The sequence below is a fragment of the Propithecus coquereli genome, unplaced genomic scaffold (assembly GCF_000956105.1).
Source record: "Propithecus coquereli isolate 6110/MARCELLA unplaced genomic scaffold, Pcoq_1.0 Scaffold473, whole genome shotgun sequence".
NCBI classification, from domain to species: Eukaryota; Metazoa; Chordata; class Mammalia; order Primates; family Indriidae; genus Propithecus; species Propithecus coquereli.
In genome coordinates this window covers 2,082,570-2,102,439 of record NW_012150541.1, presented here as the reverse complement: position 1 = coordinate 2,102,439, position 19,870 = coordinate 2,082,570, and the positions used below count along the sequence as shown (strand labels likewise).

At 46.6% G+C, this 19,870-nt stretch overlaps 1 protein-coding gene across 1 annotated transcript in view; it reads right to left on the bottom strand.

The window, feature by feature from the left end:
* The window catches only part of ADAM12 (ADAM metallopeptidase domain 12), a 307,846-nt gene that overhangs the window by 44,771 nt on the left and 243,205 nt on the right, over positions 1-19,870 (bottom strand). Inside the window, exons 9-11 of the mRNA XM_012655353.1 lie at positions 19,461-19,630; positions 17,170-17,254; positions 13,074-13,222 (exon numbers count right to left, since the gene is read on the bottom strand). Of these exons, the coding sequence (XP_012510807.1) occupies positions 13,074-13,222; positions 17,170-17,254; positions 19,461-19,630 (404 nt within the window). The remainder of the gene's footprint in view (positions 1-13,073; positions 13,223-17,169; positions 17,255-19,460; positions 19,631-19,870) is intronic.

Genomic DNA, 19,870 nt, shown 5'->3' with positions numbered 1-19,870 from the left:
GGGTCTCGCTCTTGCTCAGGCTGGTCTCGAACTCCTGAGCTCAAACAATCTGCCCGCCTCGGCCTCCCAGAGTGCTAGGATTACAGGCGTGAGCCAGCGTGCCCGGCCAACTCGCCTAGATTTAAAATTCAAATGTTGTTGTAACAATAACATAGGCACAAATCCACGCCTATTTCTGTCGTAATGGTAAGAAATGCAATCTAGACTCATCATGGCAACCTTTCATGCACTTTACTTAGGAACAGTTCTGTTCTACACTGTGGTTTCATTTTCTAAGAAAAGCCCAAAGTACAGCATCGACTGCACAGCCTGATTTTAGTCCTGTGCTAAAAATCCCATGAGTATCTGTCTCATAAAGCCAAATTCAAATCAGGAATGAACTTTCAAATACCTAAGCGTTACAGTAAATTGACAAATCCTCGTACTGCCTGCTAAGTACGGTGCAGGGAAGGCCCTGGTTGTGAACGGAGCGATGTGTCCCTTCCACTAGCTTCAAAATCCAGGGCATGGCAATTCTGCCTCCCCCTTGCTCACATTTTTTCTTTCTTATTTAACAGCTTTATTCCCCGGAGCATCCCTGAAAAGAACATCGAATGGGGCCATGTAGTCCTTTGTGCCATCAAAGATGTCGCACGGCCCACGGTCCGCAGTTAAAAAGATGAGCCTCAGTTTCTTCCTCAGCTTTTGGCAAGTTCATCATCATGTGCTTTTTAATATGTGTAATAAATTATCCCAAATATGCCAGGACAGCAGCTAATTGAACTGACGTACAGCAACGGGAGACTAGGGCAAGGCAATAAAATTGGAGACTGGTTCGGGAAGGAAGTCCTTTAGCAGGATACTTGCCCTTGGCACAAGCGAGTGTTAAAATGATCACACCTGGAGCCCAGAAAAAAGTGCTGCTTTCAGCTCAGGGGCAGAGGATTCATGGCGGATGCCCCGGCAGGCTGGCCATGGCCCCTGCTTGGATGTGACCTCTTCTGTTAGACACGTTTGCCTTTTTTCTCTAATATTTAACTACCAGGGACACTCAGGGCAAGTTTCCCTCGCTTGATGCAAGGTTAGAAATAAAAAGAGGATGAAATAGGCAGCTGGTGATTTGGGGGATAAAACACCACTTTTAAGAAGAGGAATGCCACTTACAGCTTCCCACCGTAAATGCAGTCATGGCTTCATACTTTAGCTGTCACAAAGCTGCCAAGTAAAACATTATTAGGGGTTACTTTTACTTTGACAAATCTGCAGTCAGAAAATTCTTTTCTTGTAGGAGCCCATTGTGTGTCTCACCGTTATGTTCTTGGGGTGAACCACACTAAACCGATTTATCAGCCCTGACAGCAGAAGTCGCGCGTTATCTGCCTCGCGGGAGCTCTCTGGGAGTCATTCGGAGACAACTGCTTTTCTTTTTGGAAATTAGGCATCCAAGGAAAGTAGCTGCAATCAGGCTGGGTTCAGAGGGGCTGCAGGTCACAGTCCCCGCTGTCTCCTGTGACTGCTGCCTCATTAATAACCGTGTGCCGAGTCTAGGCTGCCCAGCTCTGAGCTCCGGGGCTGACATCCGTCTGGGCGCTGACTGCGGGGAAGGAACTCAAGTGACCGAGGAAGAAGCATGGAACAGTCCGGGCAGCTGCTGAGAACAGCTCGGAGCCGCCGCAACCATATAACGGGAAAAGCCAGTGTTGCAGGAAACCGGGGATGGGAAGCCGTCCAGATTTCTCCGTTTAAATCGATAGGAAAAAAACCCCCTCACATCATCCACAGCTGATAAATGATTAGATGGTAAAGGGCTAACCGGTTTTGGAAAATATGTTGCTGGCGTTCTGCTCCCACTGGTTACTTTCTGCAGATGGAAATGGAGTTTGATTTTTTCCTGACAGCAGAAGCCACAGATTCAATAGGCCAGGGAGGTGCTTCTCTACCCGGGCGCGTGGCGCAGTGGAGACGCGATCTTGGAAGCCCGTGTCTGAACACCCCGTGTCTGAACACCCCGTGTCTCGGTACTTCATTAAGCCTCGGTTTGCACACCTATAAAATGGAGATGACCACAACTCCTGCACACGCTGAGCAGGATAGATGAGCTTCAGACCAGAATGTGAGCGTCTTTGGTTAACATTCAAGCACCGTGAGACGCCAGCTGCCAGTGTTGACATGAAAAAGATGTTTCTTTTTCTCATTTCGAGTTGCCGCTTTGGCTATTTCGAATTGCTGTTCGCCAGTGTCTAGCACATTTTAGTGCTTAGAAACATTTTTGATACGGTGTAAGATTTACTATAATTGTAGCCAAAATGTAGCAATCTTTAAACTGTAAAACCACAAGTAGGAGTAAACTTGCGAGCAGAATGACTCAGGATGGGAAGGCACGATTAAGCGGTTCAACACTGTCCCTCGGTTTGATGCACACCTGGTGTTAAAGCAACAAAAGGCCCTGCTCCGTTCCAGAAGGGCCAGGTGTTCCCCAGCTCAGTGAGAACACGGGTTTAGGAGCATAAATGATCAACCAACCCACCAACCAACCAACATAAGCGCTGTTTAGATGCATGTTACTCGCCAGGTGGCTGTGCTGGTTTTCAGTTCCCAGAAGCCTTTTCCGGATGTTTTTCCCAGCACTCCTGTCACACGAGCACACCCCACAAATCCTTCTGTCCTTTTCCTCCATGGCCAAGGCCATGCACCAAGCTCAGAGTGGGGCGTGGCCACCCATCTTGGGCCCCATTCTCTGGAGAAGACGATCTAATGACTCTTAATTTTTATCATTCATTCCAAAGCTCAATGAGCTTTTTCAAAAAACAACTCAATAATTCACAGTTTTCAGCCAGTTCTACTCATTCCTAGTCCTTGGAGGGGCATAAGCCCAACGTTCATCCCATCTTCTCTTCCCAGGTGAGATGAGGGCGAGGTCTTCTTACGGGGGGAAACGGGTCGCAGGTGGGACGGACTTTGCTCAGACAAGTTTCAAACCAAACATTCATAGGGCCACCTCCAGAAAAATCTTTAGATATTTTCATAGTTACGCCCAGTAATAAGAATTTTCAATCACTACACACAGAATTTAGGTGCAACCAAGTATAACAGGGTATCTGCTGGGCTGGGGCAGTGGCGTTCGCATCCTCAGTGGCAGAGGGGCTGCAGTGCGGCGCGAGGAGGGCCTCCCATTTCGGGGGCTTTTCATGCCCTCTTGCCTCACGGGGAAGGGACAACGAGCACACACACTAGCAGCAGTTACCAAGCCTTTAGGGAACCCCTGCTGTGGACCAGGAGCTTGCTGGGCATCTCTCCAACACTCTTGTGAGTCAAATAACATCGTTCCTATTTAGAGCTGAGGACACCGAGGCTCTGAGAGGTTGAGTACCTTGCCAGGATCGCCCCATCCCAGAGTTGGGACCGAAAGCACAGCCCTCTGAGGTAGGAAGGCTTGTGTTCCTCCCACTCAACCGCAGGGCCTCCGGGCAGCCTCAGGCACGACCTGGCACCAATGGCTGTGCCAGGAGCAGTGGCATCAGTGGACAGTGGCGGCTGTCCAGGTGCCTCGGGGCCCCCTGGAGTCAGACATCAATGAAAGCCACCAGCAGGGCCTGCACTTCATTCCAGCTGCTCCTCGAAGCACTTCCCTGAAGATCTTTGCTGTCACGGAAAACAAAGGCCAGGTTTGGGGATTTATCCGACATGCCTGAGTTCCTGGGAACCTTGCGCTTCAGGCTGCACACACCTGGGGAAGGCTGTGTGCCCATTCAGGCCCCAGCGCGCTGCGGGCAGGGGAAACGGTCACCCCACTGAGAAGCCTGAGCGACTCCTCGCAGCCTGAAGGGGGAGGCGTGTGGACCGGAGTCCACAGGCTCTGCCCGGCCACGGGCGCGCAGGGGCTCAGTACCGAGAACGGCGGCTCCAATGATAGACGGGCACCAGGTAGGGCTGAGTGGGAAAATTCATCCTCACAGTGACTGCATTGTAACTGGACGCTGACCCAGTGGGCCTACCAGAGGGATCACTGAAAACTAAGGAAACCAGCAGGCTGGAGAGATTGATGGAAAATGTCCTTAGTAGGACAGTTCAGTTGTTAATAGCAAACACCTGAACGGAGGCATCCTCAGCACACTGTAATTCATGGCCTTAACTTGTGAACTTTGATCTCTGCTCCTCCTCCCAGGAAACCAGTTAAAGTGCAAATATAATTTCCCAGAATTTTTAATAAAGAAAGATACTGACTGAGTTCTGGTTAGTTGAGACGTGCACAGGAGGCCCCTGGATGTTACCAGAAAGTGGACTTTTCGCTTTGGTGCTGATGGCTGTTTCCTCCTGAACCAAGTTATGAAAGGCCAAGAGCTCACGGGCAGGGGTCAAAGTGCCCACATGGAAGGGACCTCCGTCTGTCAGAGGTGGTGTATTAGATGGACCTCTCAGCTTCTTTGCAAGAAAAGGCCTCTGGCTCTGTGTGGGGCTTGTCTGGGCCGGGCTCTCGCAGACACCGACAGATCCAGTGGTGAATCAGCGGCATACCACATGTCTGAGATAACGCCACCCTTTCCTCCTGCCCCAGCAGACAGACGGACACTCAGATCCCGCTGGCTGTTTCTGCAGACTCAGCAAGTCTGTAACAGGGCAGATGCTTCTAATCAAATGATAGGAAAAGTGGTCATGGTAGGTTCCTCCAAGCCATGCCATGAGGGCTAAAGTCTGCACGTGCTCTGTACTTGCCTCACTGAGCAGCTGACACCGGGGCTGTCACCAGGGCTACATGGAACTCCAGAGTGAGAAAGGCTGTCTCTCTCTGACCCCCAACACTCGGGAACCGAAGGCTCACAGGCACCAGGGAAAGACAAAGGAATGAACCAGGGGCCAGGAGCATCTGGCCCTGACCACTGTGGGGACTCTGGCCTCCTGGACCTCAGTTTTCTCATCTGTAAAATGGAGGTGATTGTATCTGCTTCTTCCTTAGGGCTGTGACGGGCAAACGAGAAAAGAGATGCCGAAGTTCTTTGTGAACTGGATCGGGGCCTCCCAGGTCTGTGGGCTCTTATTCTCATAACTACTTTTAGATTTTACATTTTTGATCGCCTTCCTCCCACGTTAGCTAAATTAAGCAAAGACTTTCAGGAGAAGCCCCTGCTGGAAGGAGTCTACTTTTTGAAAGCAAATTGTTCCCATCACCCCGATCTCCATGGAGTATGCACAGAAAAGTGATGGACTCTGCCTCCTGTTCATCTGAGTTTTCTCAGCTCTCATTTCATTTTTTTCTATTTATTGTATTGTTTCTCTTTTTACAATCTATTGTAAATCCACTGTGGAATGATGTGGAATATATGAAAAATGAAAATGGCGATACTGCAAATGCTAGATTATAAAAGACAATGGCCTCAGAATTTTTTCCTCAGAGGTTCAGCCATTACGCAAAAGGTGGAAACCTCACTCTGCAACTCATCTGATCGTGCTGAAATCTCCATCCCTCCATCTACCTACCCGACCGTATCCAGCCAGCCATCATTCTGCCCACCCACTACCCACTCCTCCCCTGCCCCATCTATCATCCATCCACCCATCCTGCATCCTTTTAGTCAAGAAGTATTTATTAAGTTCTACTAGGTGCCAGGCACTGTCCTAGGTGCTGGGGATTCAACAATGAACAAAACGAAAACGCCTGACCTTGTGGAGCGTAAAGTGAGTCCTGCTGGAAGTTGTCGGTTGCAGAGAAGCCCAGAGATTGCCCCGCCCTCACTGCAGCTCTTTGCCTGGGAGAGGAGGAAGCCACGGGGGTATGTGTGTGTGGGAGGGGGGTGGGAGGGTTGGCAGGAATTCAGCTGTAATGTTTTCACACATGTTCTACCACAAATAAAATGCTGGGTTAATGAACCAATGACAGGAAATAATTCTCTGCTGTTGGAACATAAATTGAAGGTTTGCAGAACTAAATGGCTTAAAAACGGGGCTGCCTTTTGCCTCCTAGAAGTTGCCCTGGGACGCTGCTCTGTACTGAGAAGGCTTTCGTCCTCCCACGAAGCCCAAATGTGGCCATGGCAAGCACAAGGGAAGTGACTGGGCTTTACAACCTGGGGCTTCTGCTTGGGTCATTTTGAAAAATTCACGCAGCTTGTTCAATGTTCTGAGCTCCAGTCCCCTTGTCTTTAAAATGGGTACAATCATGCCCACTTTGCTAAAATTCCACAATGGCCGGTGGATGACGGAGGGCTGACTGGGCCGCGTGACCTCCCTTCACTGTAGGCTTTTGTGATGAATTCACCCGCTTGCTTAGGACATGAGGGACGTGGTCCTCCAGGATCAATGTTGAGCTGGCCTGTGCTCGTTTGCCCTGAACTGGACACTCACGGCCCAGTGGCCGTGCAGAACCGGCCTCCATAGCTTGACCTCTGTTTTGTATCCAGCCCGAGAGACGAGGACAAGTCTGCCAAGCCCTTGGGCAGTGGCTTGTTAGTATTCTAACTCTGCAGTAATTTCAACCAAATTCCTTCACTTTCCAGTGAGCAACACACCTAACTGCGTGGAGAGGAAACAAGAACAGGCTCCACACTGATGGGCCCTTTTGAACCTCTTGCAAGATTCCCTCTTGCCAGTTCATCCTCCCTTATAATGCCAGGCGCGGCTAAGTTACTCTGGCTGGGTAGTTCGACTGACTCTGACTAGCAGTGTTTTCATTTTACTAGCATGTGGCTGCTCCTTTGTTTTTCCCCCTCTCTCTGGGGGTAAAGACTGCCATCCTCCACTCCCACCCTCGCCAACGCTTTGAGGAAGGAAATAAAGATTTTCTTAAACTTCTCATTGAGAAAAAAATGTCATCCTCAAATGAAGAGCTGAGATGGGAAATAACTTCCTCCAATCCCATCGTGGTAAAATACAAATGTTTTTGTGACGAATGTATTTAATGAACTTGAGCAGCTCCCCAAAGTTCGACGCGGGGGGAATCCCACTGATGTGTGTCGTGTGCACCGATTTTCACCACGGCGGGTTCTAGAGTGTGGACTTTCCGGCTACGCGGCACTTTTACCAACGCCCACCGCATCCGAAGCTCTGGGGCTTTTTCACTGAGAAGTGCAGTTCGTTTTACTCCCTTGAGACACATTTTCAGACCCAGGCTTCCCCAGAAAGAAATGCGGTTTCACCGCAGCCGGAGCCCGGGATGTTCAGGGAGCTCTGCCCAACCCAATCCTCCCGAGACCAGTTCCGGCGGACTTTGCCCCAGGATGCCTTCTCTGCCCAGCACCCCTTCCGACCTTCGCTCCCTGTGCAGGATGAATTAGTGGCCACTTTTTAAAAGATGTGAAATGGTATTGTGGCGACGTTAAAAAATTTCTCATTTAGAGGCACCCACTGAAAAACGTACAGGTGAGATGCGGTGACACCCAGGATTGTGCCAGCGGATTAGATGAGGTGCCCTGTGGTGAGACCTGTGACACCCAAAGCACCCCATCCCAAAGCACCCCTATCCCAAAGCACCCCATCTCAAAGCACCCCATCTCAAAGCACCCCTATCCCAAAGCAACCCCACCTCAAAGCACCCTACCCCAAAGCACCCCACCCCAAAGCACCCCCATCGCAAAGCACCCCATCCCAAAGCAACCCCACCTCAAAGCACCCCATCCCAAAGCACCCCATCCCAAAGCACCCCCATCCCAAAGCACCTCATCTCAAAGCACCCCATCCCAAAGCACCCCCATCCCAAAAGCACCCCATCTCAAAGCACCCCATCCCAAAGCACCCCCATCTCAAAGCACCCCATCCCAAAGCACCCCATCCCAAAGCACCCCATCTCAAAGCACCCCTATCCCAAAGCAACCCCACCCCAAAGCACCCCTTATCAGAGTCCTGTGCAGTCTGTAGTCACCGGTTCACTTGCCTGTCATCCCCACTACTGTGTGAGATCCTTTAGGTCAAGGATCCTTCATGACGTTTCTATGCCCCCACCCTGGCTCCCCGGGGTCTTGCTCATGGTGGGAACATTGTAAATACTGGTTGAGTAAGTGAGTGGTTTTACTCTGGACGGTTTGTCTATTAACCCTGTTTCCTGCAGTGGGCTCGTCCCGAGTCAAGGGCAGGGCCCTTATCTTTTCAGCTGTCATTAGAGCAGGTTGAACTTGGGTGGAGGCCACCCAGACCTTGTGGCTCATCCAGATGTGTTCTGCATCCAGACAGCTGAGCAGCATTGGCAATTCGATGAATGTTTCCCAAATCAAATTAAATGGAATTGAATGAGGCCACTATACAAACTTTTAGGGAAGCAAGATGGCCATGCTCTCTCCTTAAACATGGTTATTTGATCTAGGTGTAGATGTTATTCCTGAAGTTCGGACCTGAGTTTAATGCGAATTATTCACACCCTGGAGAGCAGGAGGAAACCCTCACTTGCTTCTCCTCTCATCCTACATCATCCTTGGCACTCAACAGGCTGTTCTCCACTCCCGAGTGGCGGATGGGGAACGTGTTCTTTGCCAGGAGCTGTTGGCCAGTATGGACCAAACAAAGCCAAAACGGGTCTCAACTCCTTATCTCAGCATCAGAATGAAAACTATTGGCAGCAATTCTTTCTAGAGGCACCCCAAGAAAATGTGAAAATGCTCTTTGGTGGCGCCCTGACAGAGTCCTTAAAGGATGCTTACTGTAGGAAAAGAAAAGTGAAAAATTTTAAACAAAAAGGAAGCCTTTACATCAAGTGTACGAGGCTGGAGAGGGGAGTGTGGAGTGACAAACCACCTGGCGTGCTAATGACGGACCTTCAGCCTCACGGTTGCCAGATACCTATTAATCACGCTAAACTAAAACTACAACTTACATGCTCTTTTCTTTTACAGGAAGCCCCCCCTTTTTTTATTTTACAGATAGTAAGCCCTTAATTTGGCAAACTACAGTAGCTCAGATGCTGCATGATACCCTTAAAAAGAAAAAAGAGAAATCAGATCATATTACTGTCTTGCCTGAAAACCTTCAATGACATCCTGTGCTCTAGGGATCAAAATCCACCTTCCTGCTCTGGCCGACTGGGCTTCGCTTGCCCTGGCACCTCTTCATTTCGATCCGGCCCCATCTACACCACGTCCCCGTCCCTCCAGACCCCAGCCCAGCCCAGCCCCGAGCTCCTGGCAGCCGCACTCTCCCCTCAGCTCAGTGTGCTCACTGCCCTTCACCGAGCCCCCCTCCTTCCACACCCCGCAGGCGCTCTTCCCCCTTCTTCCCCTTGGTCTTCCTCCAACCACCATTTCCCCTTGGTCCCCCCGGCCCACGGTTCCCTTTTTCCTTTCCTCCCTCTGCTTCCTTCATAGCACTCCTTCCAAACCCTAATATTTTATTTGCTCTTTTTCCACTCTCTTCTCCCCCCCTAGAACACAAGTTCCATGAGGGCAAGAAAGGTGTCTGTCCTGCTCATGGTTGTGTCCCCAGCACCCATCGAAGTGCGTGATACATGGCAGGAGCTCAATTAATGTGTTGCAGATTCAGCTGACTGCCCTGATGACATGTCCCTGTTACTGCCACTCTCATTTAACTGGAACTTTCTGCAAAAAATAGAAGAACCTGTGAGAACAATTTTTTGAATGCTAATACTGCCTTTTTTTTTTACTCTAGGAAGTGACATTTACTATTATGCTAAATATTCTTTGCTACAAGTGTTCAAATCATTCACATTTTCCCTTCTCCTATGAAGGCAGCCTATTTAGCCCTCAACCCCGTAAGACCGAGGGCTCCAAGAAGTTCATTAATGGACAGACTCAACTGAGTTCAACTCCCACACGAATCCCCAGATACTGCTTTTGCCAAAGCCATTTCCAAGACAGGTCTTAAATGTGAACTACCCAAAGACATAAAACATACCTTCTCTCACGCGCAAAGACTTGCACTAATTAATGAGACAACCCGCAAGGAAACCCCCTCCGACCATTCCTGCAAAATGCAACTGAAGTCACGACACCCAAGTTGAAATAGGATTCTACTCTATCCTAGAATCTGTGGGCCTTGGGTTCAATTTGTCAGTGAAGGCGGGTGGTTAATGTTCTCAGAGTTAGGATTCTGGAATGCTTTCATAAAAAATAAACAAGGTATGTTAACGGATATACTTTCCCCCTTTAAACCATCCACAATACTTGGTTCTTTTTGATTCTGACACTTTAGTATTATTAAAGCAGTTACTGAATCATCTCCTTCTGAGTCACCTTTGGGGCTAAGATTTAAATTGACTAATATTTTTGTCATTTTCCACCCATGCCTGCATTGGTGGGGGGGAAGAGGTCAGAGGAGGGTCGGTGTTTGGACGTGGGCCTGTTAAAAACGAGCTGTTCACGCAGAAACTGTGGACGTGTTGCTGAGTGGCCGTGGCAGGTGCTCGAGGTCCTTTCCAGCAACTGGGAGAAGCGATTCTGAGAAAGGCCTGTAGCTTTTTGATAGTTCCGCCATCCCTGTGAGCTACACACTAACAATACCACCCTACGTTTGTGGAGTGATTTACAATTTACGAGAGACACGTGATCTCATTTAATCCAGGCTCCCACTCTCCCGGGGACGCCAAGAGGTAAGAGAACCAGCACTTGGAGATAACACCGGAGCAGCCTGGGAAATTCCACAATGGCTGATGGATGAGGGAGGCCTGGCTGGGCCGCGTGACCTCCCCCTCACTGTGGGCTTCTGTGATTAATTCACCCGCTTGCTTAGGAAGTTGCTTTCCATCCACGAAAATTAAAAACACCACTCTCTGGACAGGAATGTGGGACCATAAATGAGAACCAAATACAAAAGATTTACACAAAAGCACAAGCTCAGCAAAAGAGAAAACCCAGAAATTGCTAATACGGTATAAATCAAATAAAGGCTATTAGCAAACCCCTGGTAAGAAAAAAAAGCCTTTTAAATGATTTGCTGAGCTCTTAACACCACCATTTCTACCTATGGTGCTTGAACATCTGCGGGGTAATTTGGCTTCACTCTGCAGCTCTGCCACGGAGACTTTCCAGTTCAAAAAGCTGTACGTAAAGCTGTGCAGGGTACCAGAAAACGCGCCCTGCCACTGGGCCTTCAGAATGATGTGATTTTTAGAGCTGAAGGGTCTTCCTCATCTATGCATTCTTCACAAGCACAGGGGTCAAAAATATTTGAGTAATATGTGAACAAATAAGTGGGTGGATAGATGGATGGAAAAAAGGAAGGAAGGAGGATTGGGTGGATGGGTAACGACTGACACTCATTTTCTGGCCTCAGGGCCAGAGGGGTTACTAATCTGCCTGTGTCACTAAAAACAGCTGGTGTCAGAACTGGGACCACAACATCTCTTTAATCGCAGTCCTGTGTTCCCAGCTTAGATTTCCCTCTCTTCCAGTTGTTTATCAGTAATTCAAAAACATTAATGATACTAATTAATAGCATGATCTTGTTACTCACGGGGAACGATTTCTGGAGGCGTATGGGCTAATGCATTTGTGCCCATTTGATAAGGAAATTAGGCACAGAGTGAATTCTTTATTTCACGAGTTCAAGAGTGAGAACACACGAGGACCACTCCATTGCATGACTCCCTCCCTGCCAGCCTCATTCTCTGAGAGTCACACACAGCAGCTGCCCAGTGTTACTGGGATCTGGGCTTGTGAAATGTCAGAAACAGAGGGCCCCCACAGGCCCGCGGCCCAACCTCCTTGCTCCAAATGTCCAGCAAACAGGTTTTCTGCCTCTGCTTGGACGGCTTTGGTGACAAAGAGCACAGGACCCTCCCGGGTGGCCACCTCCCTTTTGGAGAGCTCCACTTGTTATTAATAGTGTCTTGAGTTTTGCAACGTTTTACTTCTCGTTGGTGTTGGTCTGAGACATTTCACTGTGGGCTCAGGTCCTTGGTTTCTGTCATTACACACTCACAGAGTGACTTTCTTGATAAAGTTTTGGCGACTCCTTTGAATCATGCTTAAGACAGAACCATGAGCAAAACACATGCCCGAAGGCTTTGCACTGGTGGTGGGGATGCACGCGAACGAGAAGTCACCTGCTGTAAGAGGATGCTCACAATGGCTCAGGTGAAGGGACAACACCCTGATGTGAGTTGTGGTTCTGCCCAGTCTTTGTTTGAGGGGCAACTCAACGCCCTACAAACCATCTCATGGAGGCCCACGAGATCGTGGCTTGAGAAGGCATAACCACATTCCTCAACAATTCCTCCTCCTTCTGGGACCTTTTAAACCTCTTTAGCAGGTGACCCCTGTGCCGACCCCGTGCCAGCAAGTCTTCACAGAGGCCAGTCCTTTCTACTCAAAGCAGTCACTTCCTGTCCCAATGTCTCCTTCCAGCAAACCCAGACAGCAGACTTGGGCTGGAATGAAGGTAACTGTTTACAGGGTTTCGAGGGATCACACATGGAGACGGCATCGCACCCAGTGTACGTTTCCCTTACTAACAAGAATCTTCTTCTGCGAGCCCAGCATTCTCGTTTGGGACAGGCCCTTTAGAGACATAAGAACACATCTGAATCTCTAATCACTCTGAGTTGCATCTGCTTCCACCTCATTTGAATGCTCCAATAATGGAACTGTCTTCCTTTTTTCTAGTTGAAACAAGCCTAGAGTATCAGAAAGGCATTCAATAAGGAGGAACATCATAATCTACCAAAGCAGAACAATCGTTTCACTGGAACCTCTAAGATTTGGCAAGGTGACGTGGTGTCAGAGGCAGGGACGCTTCAGATGTGCCCTAGGGGAACCGCAGGGGAAGCAGTACCTGCTCCCCAGCACACGACTTGCTCAGCTCTGCCCAGGTGGTTATAAGGCCCTCAGACAGCTGCCTCCTACGGCCTGGAAGCTGGAGCTGGGGGTCAGATCAAGAACACGTGCTGGGACTGAAGGAGAATTTGTGGTTTCTAACCAGACAGCATCCGTCCCCACCACTTCTCAGGGAAGAGGTCAGGCCTCACGCCATGCAGCGTCACAACCTGGCTGCTAGTGACTCTCCCGCGTAGCACAGTCCACTCTTGGGAAGGAATTTCTTTTTGGAAGCTTCCATGGGTGCTCTGACCAGGAAACCAGGGGAGCTTTTGACTCCACTGTTTCCCAATACACATTTCAAGCCACGGACCACCTCAGAGCGGGGGGAATGTTGGTACTTGCCCGGTCGAAGGGTTCATGATGCAGCCTCCTCTGTCGGCCGCTGTCTTACACCTACAGCCTCTCTCCAGCGTGTCGTGATTCATTCCGAAATTGTGGCCCAGCTCGTGTGCCAGGGTCACGGCCGCACCAAGGGGGCTGTCTGAATGGTCCTCGAGGAAAACAAGAGCATAGACGTACAGTTCACATCTCCCTGGGCTTGTTTCCAGTCCCCTCTTCCCCAAAGATGTTTAGCTTTCATCAACATTTGACTTAATCTAATTCCCTATAAGGGACCAGTACATAGCCATTGTTTAGTTCAAGCTTGAAAAAAATGGATTTACTTCATGAAGCCGGTTTGGGGTCCCTTTTGCTGAGGAATGTACGTACACCTCATATACACACGTAGGATTCATCCTGTCTTTACGTGACATCAAAGCAAGGGTCTCCATCCTGCTTCTTACAATCTCTCGTAAAACTCTATTCCACTGAATGAAGCAAAAATGTCTGTATCATAAGAAGAAAAAGCACATTCCTTTGTGGGTAATGAAAGTACCACTTTATCCTTAACTGAGATGCTGCTGACATGAAGTGGATCAGAGGAAGCATGCTTTGTGACATTCTAAATAAGACCTGAACAGTTGCTATTGAGCATGCATCCTCCTGTTTGCTTGCTAGGGGAGGATACTTGGAAAATTCACAATGATTTACAGTAAGTCTGACCACATGGAGTAACTGGTTTGAAGACTCATTGGATTAAGATTATAATCCAGTTACGTCTTCCTCTTGCTGGCCCTTTGTGTTGTCAGGCAGACTTTGGAAATGTACAGAGGTGTTCTGATTCTCTGACTTCTGCTGCTAGGGGCTCCCTAAACCTTTTGCCTGGTCGTGGAAGGAGGCTTCTCTACTCGGCAAGCACTGCTAGGCCACCCCTAATTTAGTGGAGTGCCTGGAGAGCTTGGCTCAGATCGACACTAGAAATTAATTAAAAAATACAATTACTTAACTTTAACAAACTAAAATTAGTGAATGCGAATTATAGAAATTGTGCCCACAAATGGCATTTCTGAAAAGCCCTGCACACCACAGAGTAAAGAAGGTACCTTATTTGTATCGTGCTTTGTGCTACCCAGGGGAGAGATAATGGGTGTTCCAGGAGGCTTCCAGGGAACAGTGCTGCCATGGTTTGAATGTCTGTCCCCTCCAAAACTCGTCTTGAAACTACTTAATCTCCAACATGGCAGCACTGAGACATGGGCCTGTAAGAGGCGATTGGGTCATAAGGGCAGAGCCCTCAAGAATGGATTAATCCACGAATAGATGGGTTAATGGATTAATGGATTATCATGGAAGTGGGTCCGGTGGTTTTATAAAGCCTGCTTGCCATGTGATGCCCTGTGCCGTCTCGGGACTCTGCAGAGAGTCCCCGCCGGCACGAAGGCCCTCACCAGACGTGGCCCCTTGACCCTGTACTTCTCAGCCTCCACAACTATAAAAAATAAATTTTTTCTTTATAAATCCCCCCGCTTCAGGTATTCTGTTATAAGCGGCAAAAAATGGACTAAGCACAATACCGTATTTTAGAGAAAACATTATTCCTGAGACGGTTTCTGTGAGGCCTCTGGATAAAGTCAGATTCGTGTAAAGTCTCACAGGTTTGGCGGTAGCGTTTACAGCCAGCCCTCAGTCTAAGAAAAGAATGGCATGTCAAGGAGCCAAGTTATTCTTCGAATAGATGAAATTCCTAATAAATCACTTTGTTTAGGTTTTACAGTTTCCTGTTGTAGAAAGTTTTACAAATATGTTTCAGGAAATCAAGTCTCAAGAATAACACACACTGGCGAAGAGACTGCAGTTGATCTGAGAATGCGGAGGGCTGAATTCGGCATGCTTTGGCACAACGCTCAAGGAATTCATCCTTAAAAAATATTCCACTTCTGATTCTTCTGTATCACTGAATATCTTGGTTTTGTATTAAATTGGCAAATTGTTTTACATTCTTTCACGCACAAGTGATTATAAACAGAATGTCTCTTAAGAGACCCTGATAAAGAGTTTACATTTGTAATAAGAAAAAAAAACACCCCAATCTCTTTATTCATGGTCTTATCCCCAGACTAAGACTGTTTTAGGCCAGTTAGATGCAAAGGCATGGCTTTAAGTTACTAACATTAATGATCTACTCTATTTTGAAAAATAGAGAAATGGTACCAGGCATCACATTTTCAATTTCATGAGGATTCCTGCTTCTTGCTACATTATTTCCTTCCTCTTAGATTTGTCAGTCCTTGAATGAGGCATAGTCACATGTAACACCTATGAATTTAACTTTAGAGGCACAGCTGGAGAAAGTTGGTCTAGAAGTTGGAGGTATGGTCAAGATGTTGATCCTGCTGATCTCATGAATTTTACAGAAATTAAAGGTATTGCAGCAGTTTCATCCTACGTGATGTTTCTCTAATATGTGCAATGCACCAGGAGTGTGTCTAAGGATGATGTTAACTACCGTCAAATCAGTAAAACGTATTTCCTGATAATTAACTTTGGTCTTGACTTCTTAATGAATGACACATAATTTGCTTATATTCTTCACACTTATTTTCATATATATATATTTTTAAATAGGCTTCCCTGTAGCTTTTAAAGAAGGAATCTTAATAAAATTTTCATATGAAAAACAGAATAAGGGATATGAGCTGAGGAAAGCTGCTTAATACAGTCAGACCGGTGACAGGGACGTTTCAGCACCGCATGGTGGCAGAACTTGCCACGCTTAGGAAGAATTCAGTTTCAGCTCTAAAAAAAATATTTATGCCAACTTTAAGTGGCAAAGTCAGTAGCAACTGACCATGGGACCATGAAACAGAAAATTATTCCCTCTTAAAAATTTATAGGCTGCTCTGTAAAAATATAGTTGAGATCTGACTTGAAATTAACCTGGCAGTAACAAAAACCAAACTTTCCAGTGACTTCCAGGGTGGAGATCACATACAGGGCTCTATGTTCTCAGAGAACCAGAGAGCAGCCCATGTGAGCCAGGAATCCAACGAGTGGGTGCAATCCCTTGAAACAGCTAATACATTTAGTGCAGCCTTATGTTAATTACCAACTGCTGTACCCAGAGAAGAGGAAAATATTTGTTATGTATATTCACTAAGAAGATGTGATTAGGCAGTAAGCGGAGAGCAAATAGCAGTCAGCAGAACATAACTCCTTCCATCCTTTAATACAACTGAACACTCACAAATGTTCTGTTTAAAAAACGTGGAGAAACTCACAGCTTCTTGGAAGGGCAAGGTTCTGTTTATGTAAAGGAGATGGAGGAATGGTCTCTGAGGATACTCCCCATCTGAGGGCTGGTGCACAGGGGGCACTAAATTTTCAGAACAGGGACAGTGTGGGGTGGAAACCTCTCCTTTAATGATCTGGTGGAGTGGAGCCTGAGTCCCCTGTTGGGCAGCCTATCAAAGCTACCTCCCTCTTAAATTCATAAGATGTCCCAAATATTCTTCCCATTTTATTTCCTTTCACAAACATATATAGCCCATATATGACAAAATTATCCTTGTAAAGCAATAAACCTAGGTCTCTGCCTTCCAAGAATAAGGTTATTTTAAAGACAAATTGTACACCGGCCAGAAGGTATGTAAAGCATTTGCAGTGGTAAAACGTCAAAAACCTCAGACGTTCGGCTGTTGGGCTTGGAGGAAGAACCATCAGAAAACCATTCAAATGGGAACATTTGGCGAGACCACAGTGCATCCCAACAGCTGCGTGAGGAGGGCAACCCCAGTGCCCTGGCTCGCTCCAATGCTAGGAGGAATTCGTGGATTGGAAAGTCCCAGTTGCAGATGTTTCTCCATAAAAGGGATAAAAGAGATAGACTTGCCTCCTCTGAGCTAGTCTACATGCCCACATTTCCTGCGTGCAACTTGTATTTGTCTTATAAACAGCTCCTAAAATACTGCGGGATATATAAGATCGTAAATATAGCTTGAGTAAGAGCAAAATCTAAAAAGCTTTAAAGGAAAGGACCTAACTTCACAAAGTGCAATAAGAGCAGTGATTTTTCTAGGGTATCATTAACAAGGGAATCCAGGTCCTGACGTCCTGGGCTTACCATGACAACTCCTCCGGACTGTTCCGCGGTGCACATGCTCATGATCGGTGCCATGCCGATGGTGGTCCCTTGGAAATAAACCCCACTAGGAAATAAAAGAGAGGACTTCCTTTAATCTAATACAGAGTGGATGCATTTTCTAATATTTGAAATTATGTCAGACATTCCTGCAACAGAATATGCAAAACTAAAAATAGCTGTGTGAAGGTATGTTTACATGTGATTTTGATTTTTTTTCCCTTAAGATTTTATTTTTGCAGTTGCATCATGGTCCCATCATCCTTTTAGAGTTTTGTTTTCAAGACTCAGCCAATGATTAGTCATTACTTTACATTTATAAGTCATTTCCTGCCTGTTTTCTAATGGACCACAGGGAGATGCTTCATTTAAACAGTGTCTGTTGATGGAAAGGTTGAAAATAATCACAGAGAATCACTGTTAACTAAAAGAAATGCATTGGACGGTTTACTCGATGTTCTCTTGTGGCTGGATTTTGCTTTCCTGGGTAACTCATTACAATTCTGCCAGAAACCCAGACTCCTTCAAAATGTCCTGCAAAACTGAAATTGGCAGGAAAATGATCGATCCTTTGGAGCCAGTGTAGAATAAGTAAGCATCCACAAAGCCTTGGCACCCAGGAAGCTTCTAGCTTTGGTGCAGGCTTCCTCCTATCTGGAAGCTTAACCTGAATCTCATAATGCCATGGACCTGTCTAATGAAAATGCTGCTAATTTGAACCTTGTGAATGAAAAATTAAACATTGTATTTGTTGAATCTCCTTTGAAGAAATCTAATGACTTACCAATGCTGTCATGGCCATATATTACATATACACAGATAATGCATATATTGTTTGAAAAGTTAGGTATTTTAGCCATGGTCAATTGGACAGAAGGTGGTAAGTGTATATAAAACCTCAACTATCCATCTATTCGTCTGTGTACCCATCCCACCATACTCACATTCACAGTAGTAGGAATTTCAGCCTTTATATTTACATCTATATAGACCATATGAGCAGATACAATTATACATGTATATAAATAGGTTATATAAGATGCTAACTTATTTCCAGATGTTCAAGTTGGACAGACTCCATTTGGGAAAAATCAAAACAAAACACTCTGACTCGAGATACAGAAAATGTACGTTTAGTAGTTCAGGACTAATCAATGCCTAAAATCTGAGGCAACCACAAACATCCAAGGGAGGGAGGAACCCCTGTGAAAATGGCCAGAGTTAAATCCCCAGGGAACGCCACCAGCCTCCGTTCAGAGGTAGACATGCCCCAAAGTGAGAATGGGCCAGGATAGGTTTTTAACTTTCCATAAATGTTCAATAAGCTGCGTCTAATTCACCAAAGGAAAGCGTCTCTGTCCCTGAAGCTTTCACTTCGGCGATATAAACATGAGAACAAAAGAATGATGTCAGAAGCAGTTTAAAGATTTAAATAAAAATTTGTTACTTCTGGAAATATCTACTTTATACCAGTTTAGACTATAAGATTGTTCTTTTCTTTTAAACATAAAGGTGTCTGTAAAGTCTCACCAATCTATTATGTTATATTATAGCTACTCTTTCCCTTGGTTTATCTTCATACACTTATCACTCTCTGAAATTTTCTTGTTTATTGTTTTCTCCCACCAGGCTGGAGACTTCTGAGAACAGGAAATTTACAGTGTTGGTCACCATTGTGTTCAAAGCCCCTAAAACACTGTTTGGTTCCTAACAGGTACTCAATACATACTGATTTAAAGAAGGCACACAGGTTACTGTGCTCTATGCCTCGTGTTCTCTGATCTCAAAAAACCAAAGAGTAACAGCCAAAACAGGAGGAGGAATGAAGTTTTTTTTTTTCTCCAGGTATCTGACAATACTCACCCAATGTACTGTCCTTAGATCTTGTATAAACATACATTTTTTTCATTAATAATGAAAAGAAATAAGCCTTTTTGAAAAAATAGCCTAGTCAGGACAAGTTTATTTCAAGACTGAGACCAGAAAACTTGGCATAGAAGAAAATGTCTGTGTTCTGGAAGAAGTGAATGAGAGTTCTGAAAAGGGATAGAGTTCTGAAGAGGGCGTCCAAAGAGAGACTTCCCTGATAGATCTGCAATTTCACGTAGGGACGGCATGTACCCCACTGATGTGGGTTGAGAAGCCCCCTTGTTCAAGGCAGTGTGCTCTGCAGAAAGGTGTGTAGCTCCAGGGCCACGTAGGTGACACTAGGAGGAGGGAGGGCATGCAGAGGGTGCTATTTACTTAAGCAGAGGGGAGACGGAACCGCCTACCTGATGAGCTGTGCATTGTCGTGGGATTTTCGAGGTAGAAGCTTCATCTTCCTCCAGTCCAGAAATTCGTGGAGGCTGGCGAACGGGTCCTGACTTATAGAGCATTTGTCAACGCCATTCCACACTTCCACGCCTACCAACACTACCCGAATGTTCAGTGGTCTGTAAAACTGGGGAAGACAGGCATTCTTTGGGGATCACGTTAATGAGAACTTAAAATGAAAATCAGAACAGATTTGCATTGTTTGAAGTTCACTGACACGGGTGAGAAAAACGTCTCTGTGCTCCTTTGTTCCGATGGCATCAGAATGTAAGAAGCATTTGCAGAGCCTGATGCAAAGTGATGTGTTAACTAGGTTCTCATATGTTGACCAAATAGATGAAGTTATTAGCCTTTTTACTGTCTGCCC